Source organism: Mirounga angustirostris, unplaced genomic scaffold (assembly GCF_029215605.1).
Source record: "Mirounga angustirostris isolate CCGP_5_RB_7025 unplaced genomic scaffold, mMirAng1.0.hap1 SCAF_7, whole genome shotgun sequence".
Taxonomy (NCBI): Eukaryota; Metazoa; Chordata; class Mammalia; order Carnivora; family Phocidae; genus Mirounga; species Mirounga angustirostris.
In genome coordinates this window covers 75,747,457-75,769,526 of record NW_026991715.1, presented here as the reverse complement: position 1 = coordinate 75,769,526, position 22,070 = coordinate 75,747,457, and the positions used below count along the sequence as shown (strand labels likewise).

The 22,070-nt window shown below is 40.6% G+C and overlaps 1 protein-coding gene across 5 annotated transcripts in view; it reads right to left on the bottom strand.

The window, feature by feature from the left end:
- Positions 1 to 12,904: 12,904 nt before the first annotated feature.
- Positions 12,905 to 22,070, bottom strand: part of LNPEP (leucyl and cystinyl aminopeptidase) — a 90,557-nt gene continuing 81,391 nt past the window's right edge. Inside the window, exons 18-19 of one of the 5 annotated variants that reach the window (XR_010413168.1) lie at positions 21,253 to 21,464; positions 12,905 to 14,732 (exon numbers count right to left, since the gene is read on the bottom strand). Coding sequence is in view for 1 of the 5 variants with exons in the window: in XM_045899185.3 (XP_045755141.1) it covers positions 21,333 to 21,464 (132 nt within the window). In the remaining 4 variants the exon portion in view is untranslated. Of the gene's footprint in view, positions 21,465 to 22,070 lie in introns of all 5 variants that reach the window. The other 4 variants (XR_010413169.1, XR_010413166.1, XR_010413167.1 and 1 more) reach the window with 4 other exon arrangements.

Below are 22,070 nucleotides of genomic sequence, written 5' to 3'. Positions count from 1 at the left end.
TTTAAGGACCCTTGCCACTCCATTGGGCCCAACTAGATAACCCAGGATCGTATCCCAATTTTAACGTCAGCTCCTGACAACCTTAAGGCTACCTGCAAACTTAATTCTCCTTTGCCATATAAGGTAACAAATTCAAAACTTCCTAAGATTAGGACATGGACCTTTGGGGGACCATTTTGTGCCAACTACATTGTAGTTCTGAACTTCAATCAGAAGCAGAAATGAATCCAAAATGTATCTGTATAAAATGAAAGAGAGGCAAACTGTTTCCCCTCCTTGCAAAAACGCCCAGGCTTAAATGGTTTTGGAGTCTTTGTCCCACAAATTGAGAGCTGCCGAGTATGTGTACTTCTCACTGAGGTTCGGTACAGCTCGCCAACTACAGGTCCTATCACATTAGAAGATGTGAAAACAGTTTAGTGGGTTGTGACTCATGCTTAAACAAAATCAAATAAGACAAAACTAGAGAATACTGAACATACTGAAGGTAAATAGTGATTTGTGAAACACTTGTTATAGCTAAACATATGCATATTTGTACTGGGTTGCAGGGTAAAAAGCACTTAAAAAAATCACAATTACACTAATTAGTTCATTTCGTATCTTCTCGGTCAGCAGAAGTTCCATCTCTTGTTTTATTTCCCTTAATCCCCCATCCTCCACTTTCATTTACCTCCTTGTCCCCCATAGGCAACCATTATAATGTGTTAAATGTGTTATCTTGTTTTGTTATATATATGTTTTTGTAAAAGATTCCTTACTCTGGGTTCATGTTTTTTATAATTTACATAAAACGAAACTAAAAAGATACTATCTATACTCTGGTCCATTGCTTTCATTGTTACAGAGTAATCTATGGTGATATCTACCATATTTGCTGTATATCTTTCTCGGGGTAGAAGTAAAAAAGCCTGAAAGCCACTGGTCTAGTGAGAACACCCAGGATTCATTGGAGACCTTTTAGAATAACACTGGAAGTTTTCTTCTTCCAAGTTACATGTCTAAAATGTCTGTTTAGTCTTCCTGTTCCCAGCCGTTATGATCTATGGATGTCACTGTTCCCAAACTTGGTCCTGCAGGAGGACGCAAGTTGACATATACCATAAACAGGAGAGTCCTTTATGCACTGATGCAAAGAGTTGTGGAATTTTTAAGCTGAAACATTCTCTTCCTGCCCTCTTCCCTGTGCCCTCCATCATTTTAATGGACAAGTATTTTAAGGATAGTTTGGTTGCAAGGAATATAAAATGGAATTTATCGAAAGGGTTTCGGGGATCTTGGAAAATCCAAGAGTGGGAAGTAAACCCAGACCTCAAGACCATCTATGTCCTTACCAAATTGCCTAAAGCAAGGTGAATGTTCAATAAACTTCGGTCCAGTAAATGGATGAATAGGTGGGTAGAGGAAGGAACTGGAAAATATTCAGAAGAGACAGCAGCTCCCCCTGATTCTAGGTTTGGCTCTGTAGTTCTGCATCTCTGCTTACCTATGTCTGCTTCCTTTGTCTTCTTCTGCACGAATATGTACACTTGCTCCACAGTGGCGCCCTTGTAGGGTGACAAGCTACCCAGTTTGCCTGGAACTGTGGGGGTTCTTGTGATGCAAGACGTTCAGTGTTAAAACCAGGAAAGTTCAGGCAGGCAAACCAGAAGGAGTTGGTCACCCTACCACTGCATCAGAGTGTGCCTTAAAAATCAGCTTCATAAATGCAGCCAATTCCCGTGAATTGATGGATTGAGTTCCTCCAAGCCCCAGTGTTGTGAAGTTTGGAGAACTTGATTGGATCTACCCAAACTGTGATTCATTTCCCCTACACCAGGTTTTCATTCCTGGGCCAATCAATCTTGACAGCTACAGTGAAGGGGGTAGGCAGATACATAACTCGTCCGTAAGCCTATGGACCAACTGGGCCAAGAAAGGGTGTTGAGGCAATGCTGGGCATTTGTAGTTCACAGATAGGACCTAGTACATCACTCAGATTCCCAGCATGAGCTCTCCATCCAGGATCAAAAGAATGAAGGAATGGTTAACAGTGGAATTATTAGACTTTCTCAATGAGATCTCTCTCCTCCCACCTTTCACTTAGTGTAATGTTTCCAAGATTCATCCATGTTGTAGCATGTATCATTACTTCATTCATTTTTACTCTGATGAGTAAAAAAACTACTCTGTTGAAGGGATATACCACTTTTCTTATTAATCCATGCATTAATTAGTAGGCATTTGGATTGTTTCTGCTTTTAGCTAATATGAATAATGCAGTGATGAACATCCACACATACATCTACAAATTTTTGTAGAAACATTGTTTTGAATTCTTGGGTATCTGAATGTGGGTCTTACAGTAACTCTATCTTTAACCCTTTGAGGAAGAGCCAAACTGATCTCCACATTTTACATTTCCACCAGCCAATGTGTGAGGGTTTCAATTTCTCTATATCCTCACCAACACTTATTATTTTCCAGTTTTAAATTATAACTATCTTCATAAGTGTGAAGTGGATCTCAAGAATTTTGATTTGCATTTCTTGATGAATAATGATGTTGAGTATCTTTTCATTTGCTTGATGAAATGTCTATTCAGATCCTTTACCTATTTTTTAAGTGGGTTGTCTTTTTATTGTTAAATTATATGAATACTTTATATATTCTGGATACCAAACTCTCATCAGATAGATTATTTGAAAATATTTTGTGCCATTCTGTGGTGTATCCATTCATTTTCTTTTCTTTTTCTTTTTTTTTTTTTTTTAAGATTTTATTTTTCAGAGAGAGCACAAGCAGGGGGGAGCGGCAGGCAGAGGGAGAAGCAGACTCCCCGCTAAGCGGGGAACCTGATGTGGGGCTCCATCCCAGGACCCCGGGATGATGACCTGAGCACTTAACCAACTGAGCCACCGAGGTGTCCCTCATTTTCTTGATAGTGTCTTTTGATGCACAAAGTTTTTAACTCTAATGACCTTGGATCCATTTCACTTTTGTTGCCTGTGCTTTTGGTGTTGTATCTTAAAAATCATTTCCCAACTGAAGGCCATGAAGATTTAGAACTGTTTTTCTTCTAAGAGTTTAATAGTTTTAGCCCTTACATTTAGGCCTTTGACCCATTTTGATTAATTGTTGATTTTTGTACATGATATGAGGTAGTGGTTCAAATTCATTCTTTTATATGTGGATATCTAGTTGTTCCAGCACCATTTGTTGAAGAGATTGTTTTTTTCCCCATTGCATTATCTTGGTACCTTTGTCAAAAATCTATGGACCGGGGGTGCCTGGCTGGTTCAGTCTCTGGGGCATGCAACTCTTGATCTCAAGGTTCTGAATTTGAGCCCCACAGTAAGTATAGAGATTACTTTAAAAAATAAATCTTTAGGGCACCTGGGTGGCTCAGTTGGTTGAGCGACTGCCTTCGGCTCAGGTCATGATCCTGGAGTCCCTGGATCGAGTCCCACATCGGGCTCCCTGCTCAGCAGGGAGTCTGCTTCTCCCTCTGACCCTCCTCCCTCTCCTGCTCTCTCTCTCTCATTCTCGCTCTCTCAAATAAATAAATAAATCTTTAAAAATAAATAAATAAATAAATCTTTAAATTAAAAAAATCAATTGTCCATAGCTGTATGGGTTTATTTCTGGACTTTCAATTCTATTCCATTGATCTATACATCTGTCTTTAGGACTCTACTACACTGTCTTGACTACTGTAGTTTCATAGTAGGTTTTGAAATTGTGTCACGTTGAGTCCTCCAAGTTCATTCTCCTTGCAACATTGTTATGGCTATTCTGGCTGCCTTGAGTTTTCATGGAATTTTAGGATCTGGTCATTAATTCCTACGAAGAAGCCAGCTGGAATTCTGATAGAAATTGTGTTAAATCTCTAAATAAGTTTGAGGAGTATTGACTTCTTAACAATATAAAGTGTTCCAGTGATCCCATGGCCATGGGATCTTTCTATTTGTTAAGGTCTTTAATTTCTTTAAGCAATGTTTTACAGTTTTCAGTGTACATATCTTGAACTTCTTTGGTTAAATTTATTCCTAAGTCTTTTAATTTTCTGGAATATTGGAATTGATGTCTTAATTTCATTTTTGGCTTATTCATTGTTGGCGTTTAGAAACACAACTGACTTTTGTACATTGATCTTCTGTAATCTTTTATACTCATTTCTTAGCTCTCCTATATTTTTTTTTTATACTTTAGGGTTTTCTATGTATAAGATCATGACATCTACAAATAAAGATGGTTTTACTTATTCTTTTCTAATCAGATGCCTTTATTATTGGGTTTTTGTTGTTGTTGCTGTTGTTTTTTGTTTTTTGCCAAATTGCTCAGTCCAGAACCTCCAGTATGATGTTGCATAGAAGTAGTGAAAGTAGGCCTCACTATCTTATTCCTGATCTTAGGAGAAAAACTTTCAAACTTTTACCATTAAATGAGATATTAGCAATTGGTTATTCATAGATGCCCATTAGCAGGTTGAGGCAGTTCTCCTTTATTCCTACTTCCTTGGGTTTTTTCATGAAAGTGCATTGTCTTTTGTTGAGTGTTTCTTTCTGCATCTGGTGAGATGGTCATGTTGTTTTTATTTTTTATTCTATGATGTTTTATTGATATTTCATTAATTTTTGGATTTCAGACCAACCTGCATTCCTCGGATGAATCTCGTTTGGTCACAATGAATAATCCTTTATATATATTGCTGGATTCAGTTTGTGTACTTAGTTGATTTTTGCATCTATATTTATAAAGAATATTGATTTGTAGTTTTCTTTTCTTGTGGTATCTTCTGCTTCTACTACTTTGCTAGGGCCAGAAATGATTTCTTATCCATAATAGGAAAGGAGATACAAGTGACATACAAGGATATGAGAAACTGAGTAGCACTATACACTTGAGAGGTTAAAAGCCTTAATCTACCTGCCTCTCTCAGCCCCATCCCCAGCCACTGGCTGGCCTGCCTGAAACAAGGGAGAGGTGTCCCGGCTCCAGGGATGCTTCTTACTCTCTAGGCAAGTCTGCAAAAGTGGACTATTAGTGTGTATGGAGCATAAATAAGCTTGGTATTTCGAATCATGAAGCACCTGCCTCAAAGCATCATCACCTTGAACAAACCCTTGTGGAGAGTGGAGCTACAAAAGTCACAAGGTCATGTTCGCGAGATTGCCTTCTCCAACAGAAGTCCAGTGCCCAATACCCTCAAATACCCAAACTTCTTATTAGTCTGGTCTCAATTTATCTTCCATGGTTTTCGTTTTTCTTTTTTTTTTTTTTTTAAGATTTTATTTATTTATTTATTTGACAGAGAGAGAGAGAGAGAGATAGCGAGAGAGGGAACACAAGCAGGGGGGGTGGGAGAGGGAGAAGCAGGCTTCCCGCTGAGCAGGGAGCCCGATGCAGGGCTCAATCCCAGGACCCTGGGATCATGACCTGAGCCCAAGGCAGACGCTTAAAGACTGAGCCACTCAGGTGCCCCTCTTCCATGTTTTTCTTTTTCTTTTTTTTTTAAATTTTTTATTTATTTATTTGACAGAGAGAGACATCGTGAGAGCAGGAACACAAGCAGGGGGAGCGGCAGGCAGAGGGAGAAGCAGGCTCCCCGCGGAGCAGGGAGCCCGATGCGGGGCTCGATCCCAGGACCCTGGGATCATGGCCTGAGCCGAAGGCAGTCGCTTAACCAACTGAGCCACCCAGGCACCCCTTCCATGTTTTTCTACCAACTATTTGCAGAGCTGGCCTGGTAACAAGTGAAAGAGGACATCTGCCTGGAGCAGCTGTAGGCTGAGGACCCTGAGTTGCCATTCTCTTCTGTAAACTCGGCATGATGTCTCTGGAAGCATATTTCATGGCAAATAGTCAGTACTTTGGCCTCACAGTACTTTGGCCCAGTATGGATTGAGCGAGCTCCTGGGCTAACTTGGGGCGACCACCTGCAAGGCAACCCAGGAACACCCCTGAGGACTACACCCTTCTTGCCTAACCCATGGGAACCCTTATTTCACAGATCCTAGAGAAGATTCCTTGCCTGCAGGGACCTGGCAGCACGATCCCATCTCTGGGAGGTGGCAGTCTCCACCCAAGTCCGTGGCCTGACCCCTCCTGGATGGGGTCTGGCTGTCCTGGGAAAGCACCATCTTCCCAGGCTCCTGCTGCGGCAAGTCCTGCTTCGGACAGCTCAACTCATTTCTTGATCGTTGGAGATTTCTGGGCTGCCTAAATCAGATCACCGCTCCGGCCACTTTGCAGGAAGGTCGGGATGTCCGGTAGAGCTGGCTAGCCCGTCCCCTTCAAACTAGAGAGAAGCACTTCCCGTGTTGTCCAGTCTTCATAAACTCAGTGTCCTCTTACAGGAGCACATTTCCTAGGATTCCTTCCACTTCACTCAAATTTCCCTAGTCTCTGAGTCTAGGGTTCCTTCCGCACAGGCTGTATGGACTCAGCCATCTCAGGACAAACAAGTCTTCCCACCTGCTCTTGGTCACTCCTGGTGAGCACGGGTGAGCACTGGGCAAGGACAGAAACCATCAGAGGTTGGTTGGTTGGTTGGTTGGTTTTTTACCTACTGGTTGCTGACGATGCATCCCAAGCTCGTTCTAAAAGATTTCTGCAGACTGCTCTTAATTTAAGGCAGGAACCTTGGAGAGGTCAAAGGCCAGAACTGCTGCTCTGATTGCTGAGGCTCAAGGGCAGTAAGTGACATGAAGGAGCCGCGGTACTTGTCACGTCTAGAAGCCTCTCGGACAAACAGTGCGTTTTCTGTATGGCGCATTTAATTCATCATACTCTGGGACTTCACCTGTAGGTTTTCCACGACAGGTAGCTACGAGCCCTCCACCTTTTATTGAACTTTGGGGTAAATCAAGACTCCCTGATTTATAAATCTACCTTGAAACACTCTCCTTATTCTTGCTTGGCAATACGGAGCAACTCAGCCAAGAAAGCACTCTTACAACCTAGGCCGACGGGAGCCAAGCTCATTTATGGCTAATTAGAACCTAGGGGGAACCTGGAGTGAAACCGAAACAGGCAATTAACTTCCAGCCCCTTGTCATTCACTTGGAACACCCTCAGGACTGAATCCCTGCGTGGTTACTCAGAGTGGAGCAAAAGCGCCTTTGGTTCCCAGTCAGTGACAGGAGCCGTTAAACGTGGCCACTTCCACGGCCCCGGGGCAGAGGCCCCTGTTCTTCCCGTTGTGCTGCGCACCCAAATGAGCAGAAGGCAATTCGGGAGGGGGCACGAGGGTCCCCCCCAGCCCCTCCACTCAGGGCAGCACTGTTGCCGAGGTGGCCGCAAAGCACTACCAGCCCAGAGTTAGAACCTCCCACGGGGACGCCCTTCACTTCTGTTCCTCCTGAACCCAAATGCCCTCACCTCTTTACGCGCCAGCACGCAGGCGGTGTTTGTAAAACCCCGGCGGCACTGGCCCAGGCGGAGGCAGCTCACGTTACAGTTGGGCATCACGTGCCCACCTGGGCCCAGGCCTGGTGCGGGGCAGAGGACTACAAACGCTGGCTGAATGAATGAGCCCTCCACAACATTTGCAAACTATGGCCTGGTTTCCATCTTCTAGCAGCTCAACGTAGGGCTGCTTTCTCTCACCCAGAGTCAGGATATGCTCAGATATTATAAGCTAACTTTCCTATTAGCCTAGAAAAAACACGAAGAAATTGGTTGCCAATCAAAAGAGGTGGATAAAGTTTCCTTTTATGAGAACAATGGGCTTGTTTGAAATATATAGTTGATAAGCTGCTTGGAGTAAGAGTCCAAGGAGTATAGCAAAATAACTAGCAAAAGGCCACAGAGGGGTCCTTCTAAATCAGGGGGCTGGCTGCTCACTGCAGGCCATTAGCTGCCCCGAGCTCCTGATGCACTTGGCCGTGTGCATCTGGGAGTAGCTGCTGAGGTGCAACGCCACAGAGGAGAGACATTTCAAGTTCAAGATGGCTAGGAGTAAGAATGAGCAGTCAGCGAGGCGTGTGTGTGTGTGTGTGTGTGTGTGCATGCTTTGGAGGAGTAAGTGAAAAGATCTGGAGAAGAGAAATATTAAGTGAGGATGAAGCTGTTTGTTGTGGCATGAGAGAGATTCTCCCCTGTGTAATCCTGGGGAAAATTTGCTTCGCTCAGTAATGCTTTGGCTGCACTGGGTTTGTGGGAAGGCATCGTAAAGAGGCAGTAGGCTCTAAGTTCAGGTTTGCTCCAGACTTTTAGAAAAGAGACAATGGGCATGGATACAAGGCAGAGGAAAGTCAACTGACATCCATTATGCCCCCCAACTCTCAATAAAGATTAAATATGTGAAAACGATGATCCTAAAATTATGCGTTAATATTGTGTCTTTTCCCATGACTGTAAACTTCCTGTGAACTTCCTCATCTTCTACCTGCAGTTGGTGAAGCTACTATCTATGTTCCTTCCAACCAGTTCATCGACAATGACGGCACTGGCCCTTACCATTGTTAACCACCCCTTTCCCCTCCCTGGTGTCTCCCTCGGGGGTGAGAGAAGTCTGTCTGAACCTCCCTGCCATTAGCATCTTCCACCCAAGAGAGGTTACTTCATTGCAACCCACTCAGTTCAAACATACAAAAAACGGTATATGGCTGAGGTATATGGATGTTAACATCTGTATACCGACGCTTTTGAGATTATAGTATTTAGATTGTTCACATTGTTGAGTTTATTGTTTTTAAAAGATTTTATTTATTTGACAGAGAGAGAGAGAGCACAAGCAGGGGGGAGCAGGAGAGGGAGAAGCAGGCTTCCCGCTGAGCAGGGAGCCCGATGCGGGGCTCGACCCCAGGACCCTGGGACCACTACCCGAGCACAAGTCAGATGCTTAACCAACTGAGCCATCCAGGCGTACCCACATTGTTGAGTTTAAAAGTTAAAATAGTAGGATAGTTTTTAGCTCCACACTCTACATTTAAATACTCAAACACCTCTTTCAATAGTAGATCCTACTACTCTTGTTTCCAAGGAAACAGTATCCTGCAGATAACCGCACATAATTTGTCTCAAAGGCGACACAAACTTTTTCTAATACAAACACGTATACAAGTTTAACATACAATGTTATATCCTGGGGGTCTTAGCTAGGGCATAGTCTTTGGAACCCTTACTTGATCAGTAAAATGACGGAAGGTTTTCTCTAGCACGAAGAGAGATCTTAACACATTTGGCCAATTTCTCTGCCACGCGCTAACTCGTACCCTGGGTTTTCTAGCTAGAACTGAGACTTGTGTATGCTTGATTCTTTTGCATATTTAAGGCAAATAAATAATTGAAAGGGAAAAAAAGGAGTATTTACTGAGCACCCATGAAATACGAGATTTATTTCCCATATACCTGGTGCCTGCCTGATGTTATTACTGCAAAGTAGATATTATTACCACCATTGCAGATTATCAGGATTTTATTTCATACTTATTTATAATTAACCAAATTCAGTGACAGGATATTATTTCAGTTGTGAAACCTATATAACTCCATGCTTTTTCTAATATACTACAATAACTCTCAAATTAAATCTGCATATCTAAGGCTTAAATTTACAAAGAGGATTAGACCGAAATTATTTCTCTAATTTCCTAACTGGTAAGTTATATAACCTATTCAACTAAAAAAAACCTTATTTCCATCTGGACCTGAGGGTATTAACCTCTGTGTACCCCAGAAAGCAGCAAGAAGTTGTAACAATAGCAGCGGACATTTACTACCTATTTACAGGCATGGTGCTAGGTAATTTATAGAGATTTTATTTAATGCGAGGTGAACAACCTCCCAAGGGTAGGTAGGATCCCTGTTTTATTACTGGAGGAAACTGAGGCTAATAGGAATTAAGTAACAAGTGGCAAATGACCAAACCAGGAATCGATTCCAGTCCCGATCGATGCCTGTCTATGTTACACGGCCTTTCAAATGTTTTAAATTTCTAAGAATCATTACCTTGATATTCCAAGAATTCTGCTTAAATTAAAAATCACAAAGGGCTGGGAGGCGACGTAAATGAAGAGAGAAGCAGCCACCACCCGCCCCGGGCAGCCGGTGCACCACCCTGCACGAAGCCCCCGACAGCTGGACTGCACTCACAGAGAAGGGCCACATCAACAGCCACCCAACAGACGGCTCGCGGGTTGCCACACCTGCTTCTAAACAAACAGCCTGTGAATAAGCAACACCCTGGCTCGGCTAACTAGCCTTTCCTGAGCTAACCTGGCTTCCTGTCTGCCCCTGACTTCCTTTCAGTCTATTGCCTCCCGGTGCAGCCTGTTCGACATTCAGCTTTGCCAACATCATCTACTTTAACCCAAGATTTGGATTATTTTATTTTGTTAATTACATTATGTTCTTCCTTCAAAAAATGAGAGGGATATTAGGGAAAAAAAGTTATTATACATATAAGCAAAACTCCTGATTATAATTCAGCTCAGCCAACAACAGAAATCACAATCACTAATTGACTGGATGACCATCCCTAAGAAAAATAATAAAAATGACCAAGCAGAAAGCACTGGAAACATATCGCTAATTAGTGAAGGTGGGCTGTAATGATGATTTAAAAGTATGTTTTTGCTCTCTGGTAATAACATGCCTGAAGAGCATGTAAGTCAACTGTTCACCTCGCACACAAGTTTTAGGAAGCACTGGATGCTTGTGTGTGTGTGCATGCGTGTGTTTGCGTGGTGCGGTGGTGGGGGCAGGTAGGGCTTTACGGTAAGGACTGAAGTAAAGCAAAAAGAAAATACAACCATATCAAACTCTTCTGTGTCATGAATCCTAAAAATGACTTTAAAAAATAAAGTTCTATTACTCTCATCAAAAAGTCCATTGAAAGCAAAGTGTTCTTCTCTACATTTATAAAGGATTTTAGTTCAATTGTTTATTGCAGATATCCATGAATAAAAAAGTATAAAAACTGTAACCAGTAGCTTTTGATCAAAATCTTGGCAACTCCTAAGAACATTTCCCTAGTATATTATTTATTGAAGTATAGTTGACAATACAATGTTACATTAATTTCAGATGTACAACATGATTGAACAGCTCTTTGCTAAGCTCCCCACAAGTGTAGCTACCATCTGTCACCATACATTATTACAATACCATTTACCATGTTCCCCATGCTGTGCCTTTCATCCCAGTGACTTATTCCTTCCATAACTGGAAGCCTGTACCTCCCATCCCCCTACCCATCTCCACTCTGGCAACCACCAGTTTGTTCTCTGTATTTAAGGGTTTGTTTCTGCTTTGTTTTGTTTTCTAGATTCCACATATGAGCAAAATCATATCGTATTTCGCAGTCTCATTTCACTTAGCATAATAACCTCTAGATTCATCATGTTGTTGCAAATGGCAAGATCTCATTCTTCTTTATGCCTGAATAATGTTCCATTATATATATATATATATATATATATATATATATATATATATATTCATCTATCGATGGGACACTTAGGTTCCTTCCATGTCTTGGCTATTGTAAATAATGCTGCAACAAACATAGGGGTGCATATAGCTTTTCAACTTAGTGTTTTGTTTTTTTTTCCTTTGGATAAATGACCAGTAGTGGAATTACTGGATCAAATGGTAATTCTAATTTTGTGAGGATCCTCCACATTGTCTTCCACAGTGACTGCACCAGTTTGCATTCCCACCAACAGTGCATGAGGGTTCCTTTTTCTCCACATCCTTGTCAACACTTGATATATCCTGTCTTTTTGATATTAGCCATCCTGACAGATGTCAGGTGATTTATCATTGTGGTTTTGATTTGCATTTCTCTGATAATCAGTGATGTTGATCATCTTTTCATGTGTCTGTTGGCCATCTATATGTCTTCTTTTGAAAAATGTCTATTCAGGTCTTCTGCCCATTATAATCAGATTATTTGGTCTTCCAGTGTTGAGTGGTAGAAGTCATTTATATATTTTGGATATTAACCTCTTAACAGATCATTGGCAAATATCTTCCTCATTCAGTAGGTTGCCTTCACTTTGTTGATTCTCCTATATCATAAGAGTTTTTAAAAGGTAAGGCTTCAAGGTTGCTCTGTGTCCCTGGAAAGAGCGTTTTGGGTAAGGGGATGGCGAGACAATGTATTTGCCCTAAAGTACCCAACTTTAAGCCTTAACAATTACCCTAAGAGAATACTGGTTCTAGTTCCCCTATCTGGAAGCCTAAGAAATTCTCAATTGTCCCTCAAGACCACTCACAGGGCCAGAACAGAGAAACTCCTTTTGTCGACCTGACCAGGAATGTAACTGTGGCAGTGTCCCTTGGAAAAAGCTGTGTACCCCCACTCCAATTGTATGTGAATCAAAGCTGGGGGGGTGGTCCCTTGATAACATTCAGTGTCATTTCACCTTCAAATTCAGATAGTGAGTATTCTTTGGTTTCACTGGCCTAAGTAGCTACATGTCTCATACGGATTTAGGTACTTAACTTTTACAGTATCAACTGGTACTGAGCATTTATAAGAAGCAATTCAGTCTAAAAAGTAAATCATTGCCCTAGATAGAGTTCCTGTAACTGTTACTGAGCCCCCTGCTCCAAGCATCCACTGAAAGTTTTAATCCCCACCCCATCACAGGAGAAATTTGGCAATGTCCGGAGGCATTTTTTGTTGTCACAGTGGAATTGCCATTAGTTTGTATTCGTTATTTGCATTAGAGGCTGAGGATGAGGATGCTCCTAGCAATAGTGTGAGTTTGAGAAACCTTGAGTTACAGGCAGTAGAGATACTGGGGTACTAGTGGGGCAGAAAACAAATCATGCAAGACAATGAGTACCATCATTATCCTGGTAGAGCGTGTAATCGGAGAAGATGCACCATTTTACATACGTAATTTTTCTTTCATCCAAATAGGCCATACAACATTTATATTTAAATACTTTTATTTTCATTTCACAAAAAAAAAAGCAACAGTGTTTGCAATTACACATGCCTTTCAGTCAGTGCTGGTCATATGCAAAACAAGTTATCAGAAATATAAAGAAAAATAAGCCTTTTCCCTTTACAAGTGACACAACACAATTTGCATATATATATTATATTATACATACCATTTTCAAAATTTTCCACAAAAGACAGGTTATGATACAAATTTAGAATTCCACCCACAAGCTCAGATTCAAAGAATTGGAGATCCGCATAGGTGTTTAAATACAAAAATGTAATATTTTTACAAGCTTCTAAGTAACTACTTTTCAAAGTGTTTGAAAGAGATTACTCTTCATAGCAACGTGGAACACTTGGCTTTAATCAAGACGGCTATAAGACTAAGGTTTGTCTCAGCGTGAGTTTGCTGATAATGCAAATGCTCCAATTACGCGGTAATTCTCATTTTATATATATATCTGTATACACACACACACACACACACACAAGTGTATTATTGTCCTGACGGTTTATTCATTTCAACTTCTGGAGCATTTCATTCAGCGAAGCCATGACCTTTACTTCTTTGAAGTATTTCAAATTAAGAACTGTTTAGAAATATCACTAATGACTACCATGACTAATTCCAAAAAGGTGCCCCTTTCTCCTTATTTATGATCAAAGTTACATGTGTCATGAACAAACTTTTATTTTTTCTACAGCAGCAGGTATAAATAACAGCAAAGGATAGGCTAAGTTTTGAACACTAGAACCTGAGAGTTTGATATAGTAAATGACATCTCTTTGCCAGTGTTCTAGGAGTCCTATCAATGTTTCTAAAAATACACATATAATAAAATAATAGGGCAAATCTTCAGCATTATAAACTGCAGAACAAACAAAGATTGCTCAGAAGCTTGAAGGAAAAATTCAAGGAAGGGAGAGAGGCAGGGAGGGAGTGAGGAATTTTACACATGCATTTTCTTTGATACAGACAAACGTGGAGTCCTAACATTTACCATGTGGTGGATGAAGAGTAAGTACGATTCAAGAATGCTGAACGTGAATATGCAAGTCTGGATGTATGAAATGCATGCAAAAATATACCGCTGATGAGGCAACACTGGCTTACTTAAAAATTTAAGTGTACGTGAGGATAACATCTAATATTGCAGGCACCGAAGACAAAAAGAAAAACAAACAAAAAAGAACAGGAATGGTCCAGCTAATGGAGAACTGAGGAGAGTGAAGCAGCCACTCAGAAGAGCTCTGGGTAGAAAAGGGCCAGCTTGCCCGACCATAGACGGGCGCTGAAAGAGGGCCTGCCTCCTGATTCTTTATGGAATGATTTTGGGGCCCATGTCCTTATTCACTAGAACCTATGGCAATAACTCAAAACATTCATTCCGAAAACCAAAGTAAGTTCTATCAGTTACATAAGAATATGCTATCGATGGAACTGCAGGGGACTTCTGGAGGTAAGTCAGAATTCCAGGCCCCCAAAAGAAGCTACTCTCGTCTTCACGTAAGTTCTAGGCAGCACTTTCACTGGCTTACCAGTTACTGAAAGATTAATCAGCAATGACCTTTAAACCTACTTTTTCCTTAGTTCTGTCCTCTTGCCTGTCTGGAATCTCCAAAGCACAGGCCCCTTTTCACCATTTCCTTCCGTCTGAATCAGCGTAAGAAACACTGAATCTGATTAGCTTTTATAAGTCAATCAGATCCAAGTGTCTTCTCCCAACTTATTTGCTATATACCTGTTGCCATGAGTTACACCACTCCAGTGCCTTTCAAGTCAGATGGCAGGGATTTGGTGGGACTTGATTTTTGTTAGATCCATGCACAGCCCTGAAAGGGACTACGTATTAATGAAAAATAATGAAAAAAAAAAAAAAAGCAGATTAGTTACATGCTTATATATATTTACATTTTTAAAGGCATATATCCTAGGAATAAAACAAAATAACCACAAAACAACAACTATACTAGGCACTGCTAAATGAGGAAATATGTGGGAAAGGAAGAAGCGATCTGTCAATTTATGAAACTCAATTTTCATTAGGTCCCAATATAAATAGCCATGCAAAGAACTAAATACAAAATGAAACAAAAAAAGCCCCACCCATATTCATATGTATTAAGAATATTCCCCTGCCACAAACATAAACCCCTCCAAAAAAAACCAAGTAAATAAACAGCACACAACTCTTCTGCTCACTATTGCTAACACAGGCAATAAGGGAAGGGGAGAAAGGGAGATCTGTCATACACTGGTCCTCCACTTTCATCCGGTACCTATACATCATGCCAAGACTAGGTACAAAATCAATAATAGGAAAACACTGATATACAGGTTTTAAAAGTTCATACCCTGTTCTTTTCCCCTCCCCAAGACCCACCCAAATCATCTCTCCCCCTTAAAAAAAACTACCCCAAATTATAAAACTATTGCCCACGCAGGCAGTGAGGGAAGGGACGCAGAGGAGATTTATCATACGTATGGACCTCCATGTTTCATTATGTACCTACAAGTCCCCACAAAGGACTGAGTACTAAGTGAAGTAACACACAAAACGTAGCAAACATTTATATACATTTAAAAAAATTTTACACGCACACACACATGCACACACACACACACATACACACTCTGCCCCTCACTCATTCAGAATACTCCCACCCCCCACCCCTCCAAAAAAAGAAATAAACATCTATTCTTCTACCACTGCCCGCCAGGCAATGAGGGAAGGGAATAGGGGAGATTTTTCATAGAATCAATCTCAACTTTCAGTAAGTACCTTAACAGTCATGCAAAGGACTAGATTCAAAATGAAGTGAACGCCAAAAAGAGGCAGAAACATTTATATACATTTAAAAAATCATCTATCTTACCTAATAAGCCCATTCCCCATTAAGAACTTCAAACACAACAAACACCGAGTCCTACAGTACTCTCATACAATCGTGCACAGGCTATAGGGGAAGAGAGAAACGGTTTATCACGCCTCTGGAGCTGGGCCTCTGCACTACATTGCATATCTACAAATCCAAACAAAAAAAATCGGTTCAAAGGAAAAGAGCAGAACAACAACAACAACACAGCAGACATTTATATACCTTTTTAAAAATGTAAACCCAGAAATCCCCCCTCCACCCTGCCAAAAAAACCCTCTAAACAACTGCGCCGCTAGTCATTGCCCAGACAGGCAATAAGGGAAGGGGTGAAGAGGAGATTTTTCTCATAGAATGAACCTTAATTTTCATCATGTACCTAAATATCCATGGAAAGATCTAGGTACAAAATGTAGTAACAGAAAAAAGGAACAAAAATATTTATATACATTTTAAAAAGTACATATCCCCCACCCTCCCACGGGAGGGAGGGGTAGAGTAAAAACATTAATCTAGAACTACTCTAAAACTATTGCCCACAGAGGCAATAAGGAAAGGGGACAAGAGGAGATTTTCATACATCCGGACCTCCACGTCTCATTAGGTACCTCCACGTCCAAGGAAGGGACGGGGTACAAAATGGAATAACACAATATAGTAACAAACACTGTACATACAGTTTTCAAAAGTATATATCCTGCCCTTAGTCCCTTCCCACCCCCCAAGACTTCAAAAAACCCAAACCACTGAAAATTATTGCCTACATAGATAAAAAGGGAAAGGGAGATGAGGAGATTGCTATACATCTAAAACTCCACGGTTCATTAGGAACCTACGTGTCCGAGTGAAGGACTGGGTACCCAGTGAAATACTATAATAAGGAAGTAAAAACATGGATATATGTATATACATATATTTAAAAATAGTTAACCCCAAACCTACAAAAGAACCCCTGAAACTAATTAACTGCTTTACTAGTCATTGCCCACTCAGGCAATAAGGGAAGGGGACAAGAGGAAATTGTTATACATCCGGACCTCCGTGGTTCATTGGGTAACTTCCAGTCAGGGTACCCAATGAAAATAATACAACTTGGTAGTAAAAACAGGTATATACAGCATGTACACATCCCTTCCCCCAACCTCCCCCCCCCCCCCCCACTGCCAACCCACTCCAACAACTACTCTACTAGCTATTGCCCACTCAGGCAATAAGGGAAGGGGACAAGAGGAGATTGTCATACATCCGGACCTCCACGTCTCATCAGGTACTCGGACGTCCTCTGAGGAGGACATAGTACGAAATGAATAAGTAATACAAAGTAGTAGGAAGTCTATTTATATACATTAAGTACATACCCTACTTTCTCCCACCCCGCAACACAAAACAAAACATTAGCTACCACCCAAGGAGGCAATAAGGAATAGGGCAAACAGGAAATGTCATACTCTGAACCTCAACTTTCACTAAGTGTGTATGCACACATGCAAAGGAACACATATAAAATGAAACATTAAAAAAGGAGCATAACACAGATATACATACATCTGCCCCACCCCACAAGACGAGATCCCAACAAGAGCAACTACAACCACTCTATTAGTTATTAGCAACAAGGGGAGGGGTGCACGGGACATCTGTCGTACTTCCGGACCGCCACAGTTCATTAGATATCTATACCCACCCGTGAGAAAGATGAATGAAGTGCAAAGTGAAATAACACCCACAAAATGGCAGCAAAATCATTTTGTACACATTTTAAACAGAACATACTCTGCTCTCCCCCCAGTATCACCATCAACTTCCAAAAAAGAAACATCAAATAACTACTCTGCAGCTGTTGCCTACACAGGCAATACGGGAAGGGCAGAAGAGATTTCCACAGGATGGCGTCTCACTCTTTATCAGAAGCAAGTATACAAAATGAAAGAAAATAAAAATAGTTCAAAACCACAAATGTACATTTAAAAAGTATATACCCCCTCCCCCGCCAAGAGCCACTCAAAGACCTCAATCAACTATACTACGAGGTATCGCATGTGCAGGCGAGAAGGGGAAGGGGGGACAGGAGATTGATCCTACATGTGGACTGCCATTTTTCATTCAGGACTTGCTGCCGGCGCAGAGAACGAAGCACAAAATAAAAGAATGCAAAAAAAATAGCAAAAATACACACATTAGTTTTTGTTTTTTTTTTTTTAAAGTACAAATGGGAGTGTCAGAGGGGGAAGAGAAGCAGCTCTTTAGAAAGAGAATTCATTCCAATAAAAACCAAATGACAAAGGCAAAGGGGAGAAAAAGAGCTCTATCATACCTACGAAATTCAGATCTCATTTTGCAAACTCCGCCCAGGAGATGCTGACCTCGCGATGATACGTGTCCTGAGCTCATACTCCTTCTCTGCAGTCCCATGAAATGAATGGGGGTTACCTGAATACTCGGCAATCCAACCACACATTATGGTTCCAGGTGCTTTAGTTTGCGTAGGCTCTTAAAATACAACTGAGCACTGGGCTACCAGTAATCCGACAAACTCAGCACGTAACTTTCATTCCTTACTTTCCAATATTCAGAAAGGACTCTGTTCTGGTCCCAGGGAGACTGACGCAGCCCCCGAGCCTCTACATACCCAGAACTCTTCTGACAGCTCTTTTGTTCCTACAGACATTAACATACAATAAAATGAAAACCTGAATGGCAAAGAGTATTAGAATTAAGCAGAACCTGGGATGGTAAAATGGTAAGAAAGTTCAGGAGCACTCACACAATGGCAACACACTTTCACTTACAGGGATTTATAGCAAACACTGCCCTGGAGGAAGGCCCGTGCTTGGGGTGGGACCGGACACTACCCGCAGTTTAATGTATCCAGTCTCTTGCTGTTAACAAACTGGACGCCTTAGATTTCTACTTCCAGATCTCCAAAGCACAAGTCTTTCTTTCTACAATTCCAAATTTCCAATTTTACCTTTCTTAATCATCCAGCATAATGTGCCTCTTCTATTACGTTCAAGCAGCTTGTGTCTCTGCCATGAACGTTAATACTCGACGGTGCCATGGATCTGTGCGTGCACATGACCAAGCGCTGCGACTGCAGGAATGTACATGGGAGTTCTCAGAGCCACCGTGGCTAAGACAAAGTTGGCGGGGAGGGCGGTTGGTAAAACTTCAAAAGCTAAGTTATGCCTGTCATGTCACATGTCCTATCTATTACGTAGACTTATCCCTCCTGACTCAAGAGTTCGTTTTTGGAAGTACCATAGAGATGGGTTAGCTTGACTTGAAAATTATGGAACTCTGTGGGACAATGTGAGGTGAGGGCTACTAAAACTACAAATAGAACTATAACCAGAAGGGATCCGGTATCATGGGAATGAACAGGTTGTGAGTACAAAGAAAGCAATGAATTACAAGTTACCTCTTTTTTTTAGCCCATGTTTTGATAAGGATTTACTTAAACATTACCCTCTGCCCACACACACACACACACACACACTCAGAAAAAATGATATAATTGAAGATCTGCCATATGCAGAGTTAACATACATTACAGGAGCAATGTAAAGATGGGCAGGTATAACTGAAAAATCTTAACTGATGTTGAGAAGTAGCAAAATTTAAACTCTGTATCAAAGTGGAATTCAGTAATATAACATGGTAAAAAACCAGCAACCAAAAAACCCCTCAAAAGTTTAGTATTTTTCCCCACTCTAAAAATATAAAAACACACTAACTTCCAATATCAACTAAAGTATCATTCATCTGCTAAAGCACAAGAGGAATAAAGACCTACAATCACCCCAGTTTCAATAAGACATCTTTAGAGGATTCTGCGATTCTCAGGATATAATAGTTTGTACTCTGAACCAGAGGTAAATGTTTAGAAAAGACTAAATTGGGAAAAAACACACTAGGATTAAAGAAAGCTACCTTTCAGCTTGCCAGCATTTTAAATTTTTTTATATAAAAATATTTTCATAAAGTAAAATATAATTTTATACACAATCCCACATATTTTCACTGTATACCTGCTAACTTAAAAAAGGTGACCTTTCCCATTGATTCTCTGGAGTGTTTTAAGTGCTCACAAATGGGTATCTACCCTTTTTATGTACACAGAAGATGTTTTCAAAGAAAATATAAAGTACTCAAAAATTATTAGGAAGAAAGCTTTTCCCCTAAGAATCAAAGAAACTCAACAATCTAGATACTAAGTCTGCATAGCTCAAAAAATTCAAGTACAGTATTTCTCCTTTACAAGGAGTGAAAATGCCATACAGTTTTGGAAATCTTCCCTTTTCTTTCTTTTCTTGGCCATTCCTTTTAATCAGCTACTTTGGCCATGAAAAAAACAAAATAAAACAAAACAAACAAAACCCACTGATTTTTCAACTAAAGAAAAGTACTATTTTGATAGTAGAAAAAATTCAAAGCCCACCATATTAAATCTGAATCAAGTTACTCCTATCCCACATTCTCTTTATTCCTTTAAGGTACTATGGTGAACTTCAAATAAAAATGTTCAATTTCTCAAAGACCCTATTTTAAAATACGCTTCTAATATATACTACCATATAACATGAAAATCTACACATGAGTATGACTCACAGAGAAAGTGTCTATGATCAGGTAATGTCAAAGGCAACCTAAACTAATTCTAGTAACAGTGATAGTCATGATAAAAGACAACAGTATTAACAAAATGCTTGCCATAAATGTAGACATATTCCTCTATAACGTAAGATATACCTATGGCAGGGAGTGATAAAGGTGTACAGATTTGGAGAATACTGGAATTCATAAATAAAATAATTATAATTAAAGCTTACTCAGTTTGAAACATTTTCCTAAAAGATGAAAAAATAAGTATTACCTATTTGGAAAATTTAATCTTTTGTCCTTGTTACTTAGCTTTTCAGTACAACAAAAATTTAAAAATTCTGTAGCACCTGGCTGTCCTGCAGAAAAAAATATAAGTTATAGATCTTATTTAAACTTTGTTTCAGAAAATAAAGGATTAATCAAAACCTCAAACCAAGTAGATCTGCACACCTGAGATCGGTTTTCTAACAGCTGTAGGATGCGTCGACTTCATTGCCATAGCTTTTGAAGCTAAGTTCTGTACCACATTAAAGTAACATCTATCGTCTATCACTAAGAAGCAACAAATGGCTGACAAAGCAGCACCTGCAAAGATGACGGCTCCCACGGTAGATCCTTGTTGCACTGTGTCAGTACTTTCCGGATACTGAGAAACCGAACAGAATGCCAAAACGGAGGTTTTTCCCCCATTTGCGTATCTTCAAAGTAGAAAAATTACTCACTGTTTTTGTAGATGTTGGCATACAGGTGCATATAATTTTGTAATAAATAACTACATACTGCCCAAAGACAATTCGAGAAAGACAGATGAAAAATACAGACGGGCCCTGAGCGAACTAGAACTCCTAAGAGTGCCAACAACTTGGCAGCAATTCTGGCTTCACCTTGGCTTTTTGCAAAAGCAGCAGAGCCCACGTTAACAAGCTCTCTGAATGGGCGACAAAATGGGGCGCAGCTGTGCATGCTAGAGCCACCATGTCAGAGTTTTGAGGTTCTTTTCCATCCATCGGATATTCAACTGGATGACTTCCAAAGCCTCCTGGACACAGTGAAGCCGAAAGGTTGTCTCTGACTGATTTTCAAAGAACGCCTGGACCTGTAAGTTGCACGCAGAAGTATTTCAAAAGAAGAACAGTGTATCACAGGTAACTCTGAATATCCTTTTCAGATAAGCTTTAACTGAGTCATGGCTATGCTGAGGTCTTGGAAGAAGTACAGACAAGAAGGACTTTATTTATTTTTATTTTTTATTTTTTAAAGATTTTATTTATTTGAGAGAGAGATAGCAAGAGAGAGTAAGAGCAAAGCGGGGGAGCTGGGAGAGGGAGAAGCAGGCTCCCCGCTGAGCAGGGAGCCCGGCACAGGACTCGATCCCAGGACCCCGGAGTCATGAACTGAGCTGAAGGCAGACGCTTAACCCACGGAGCCGCCCAGGTGCCCCCAAGTACTTTAATATTCGAAGTATTTACATCAAGTTCCTGATCACACATGGTGAAATCTGAAGTAATTTTAAAAATGAATTCCCCTTATGCCCACAAGGATGAATTTCTCCAGTTTAGAATGGAAAAAAAAAAAGCCAAATAACAGTAAATGAAGTAGTCTAAAGTTAGAATTAATGCCCAGTTCTACCTTGGAATGGAATTCTCCAAAACTCTTTTTACTACCACTTAAAAAGAGAGTTGGCATATGCTGGTCTTAATTC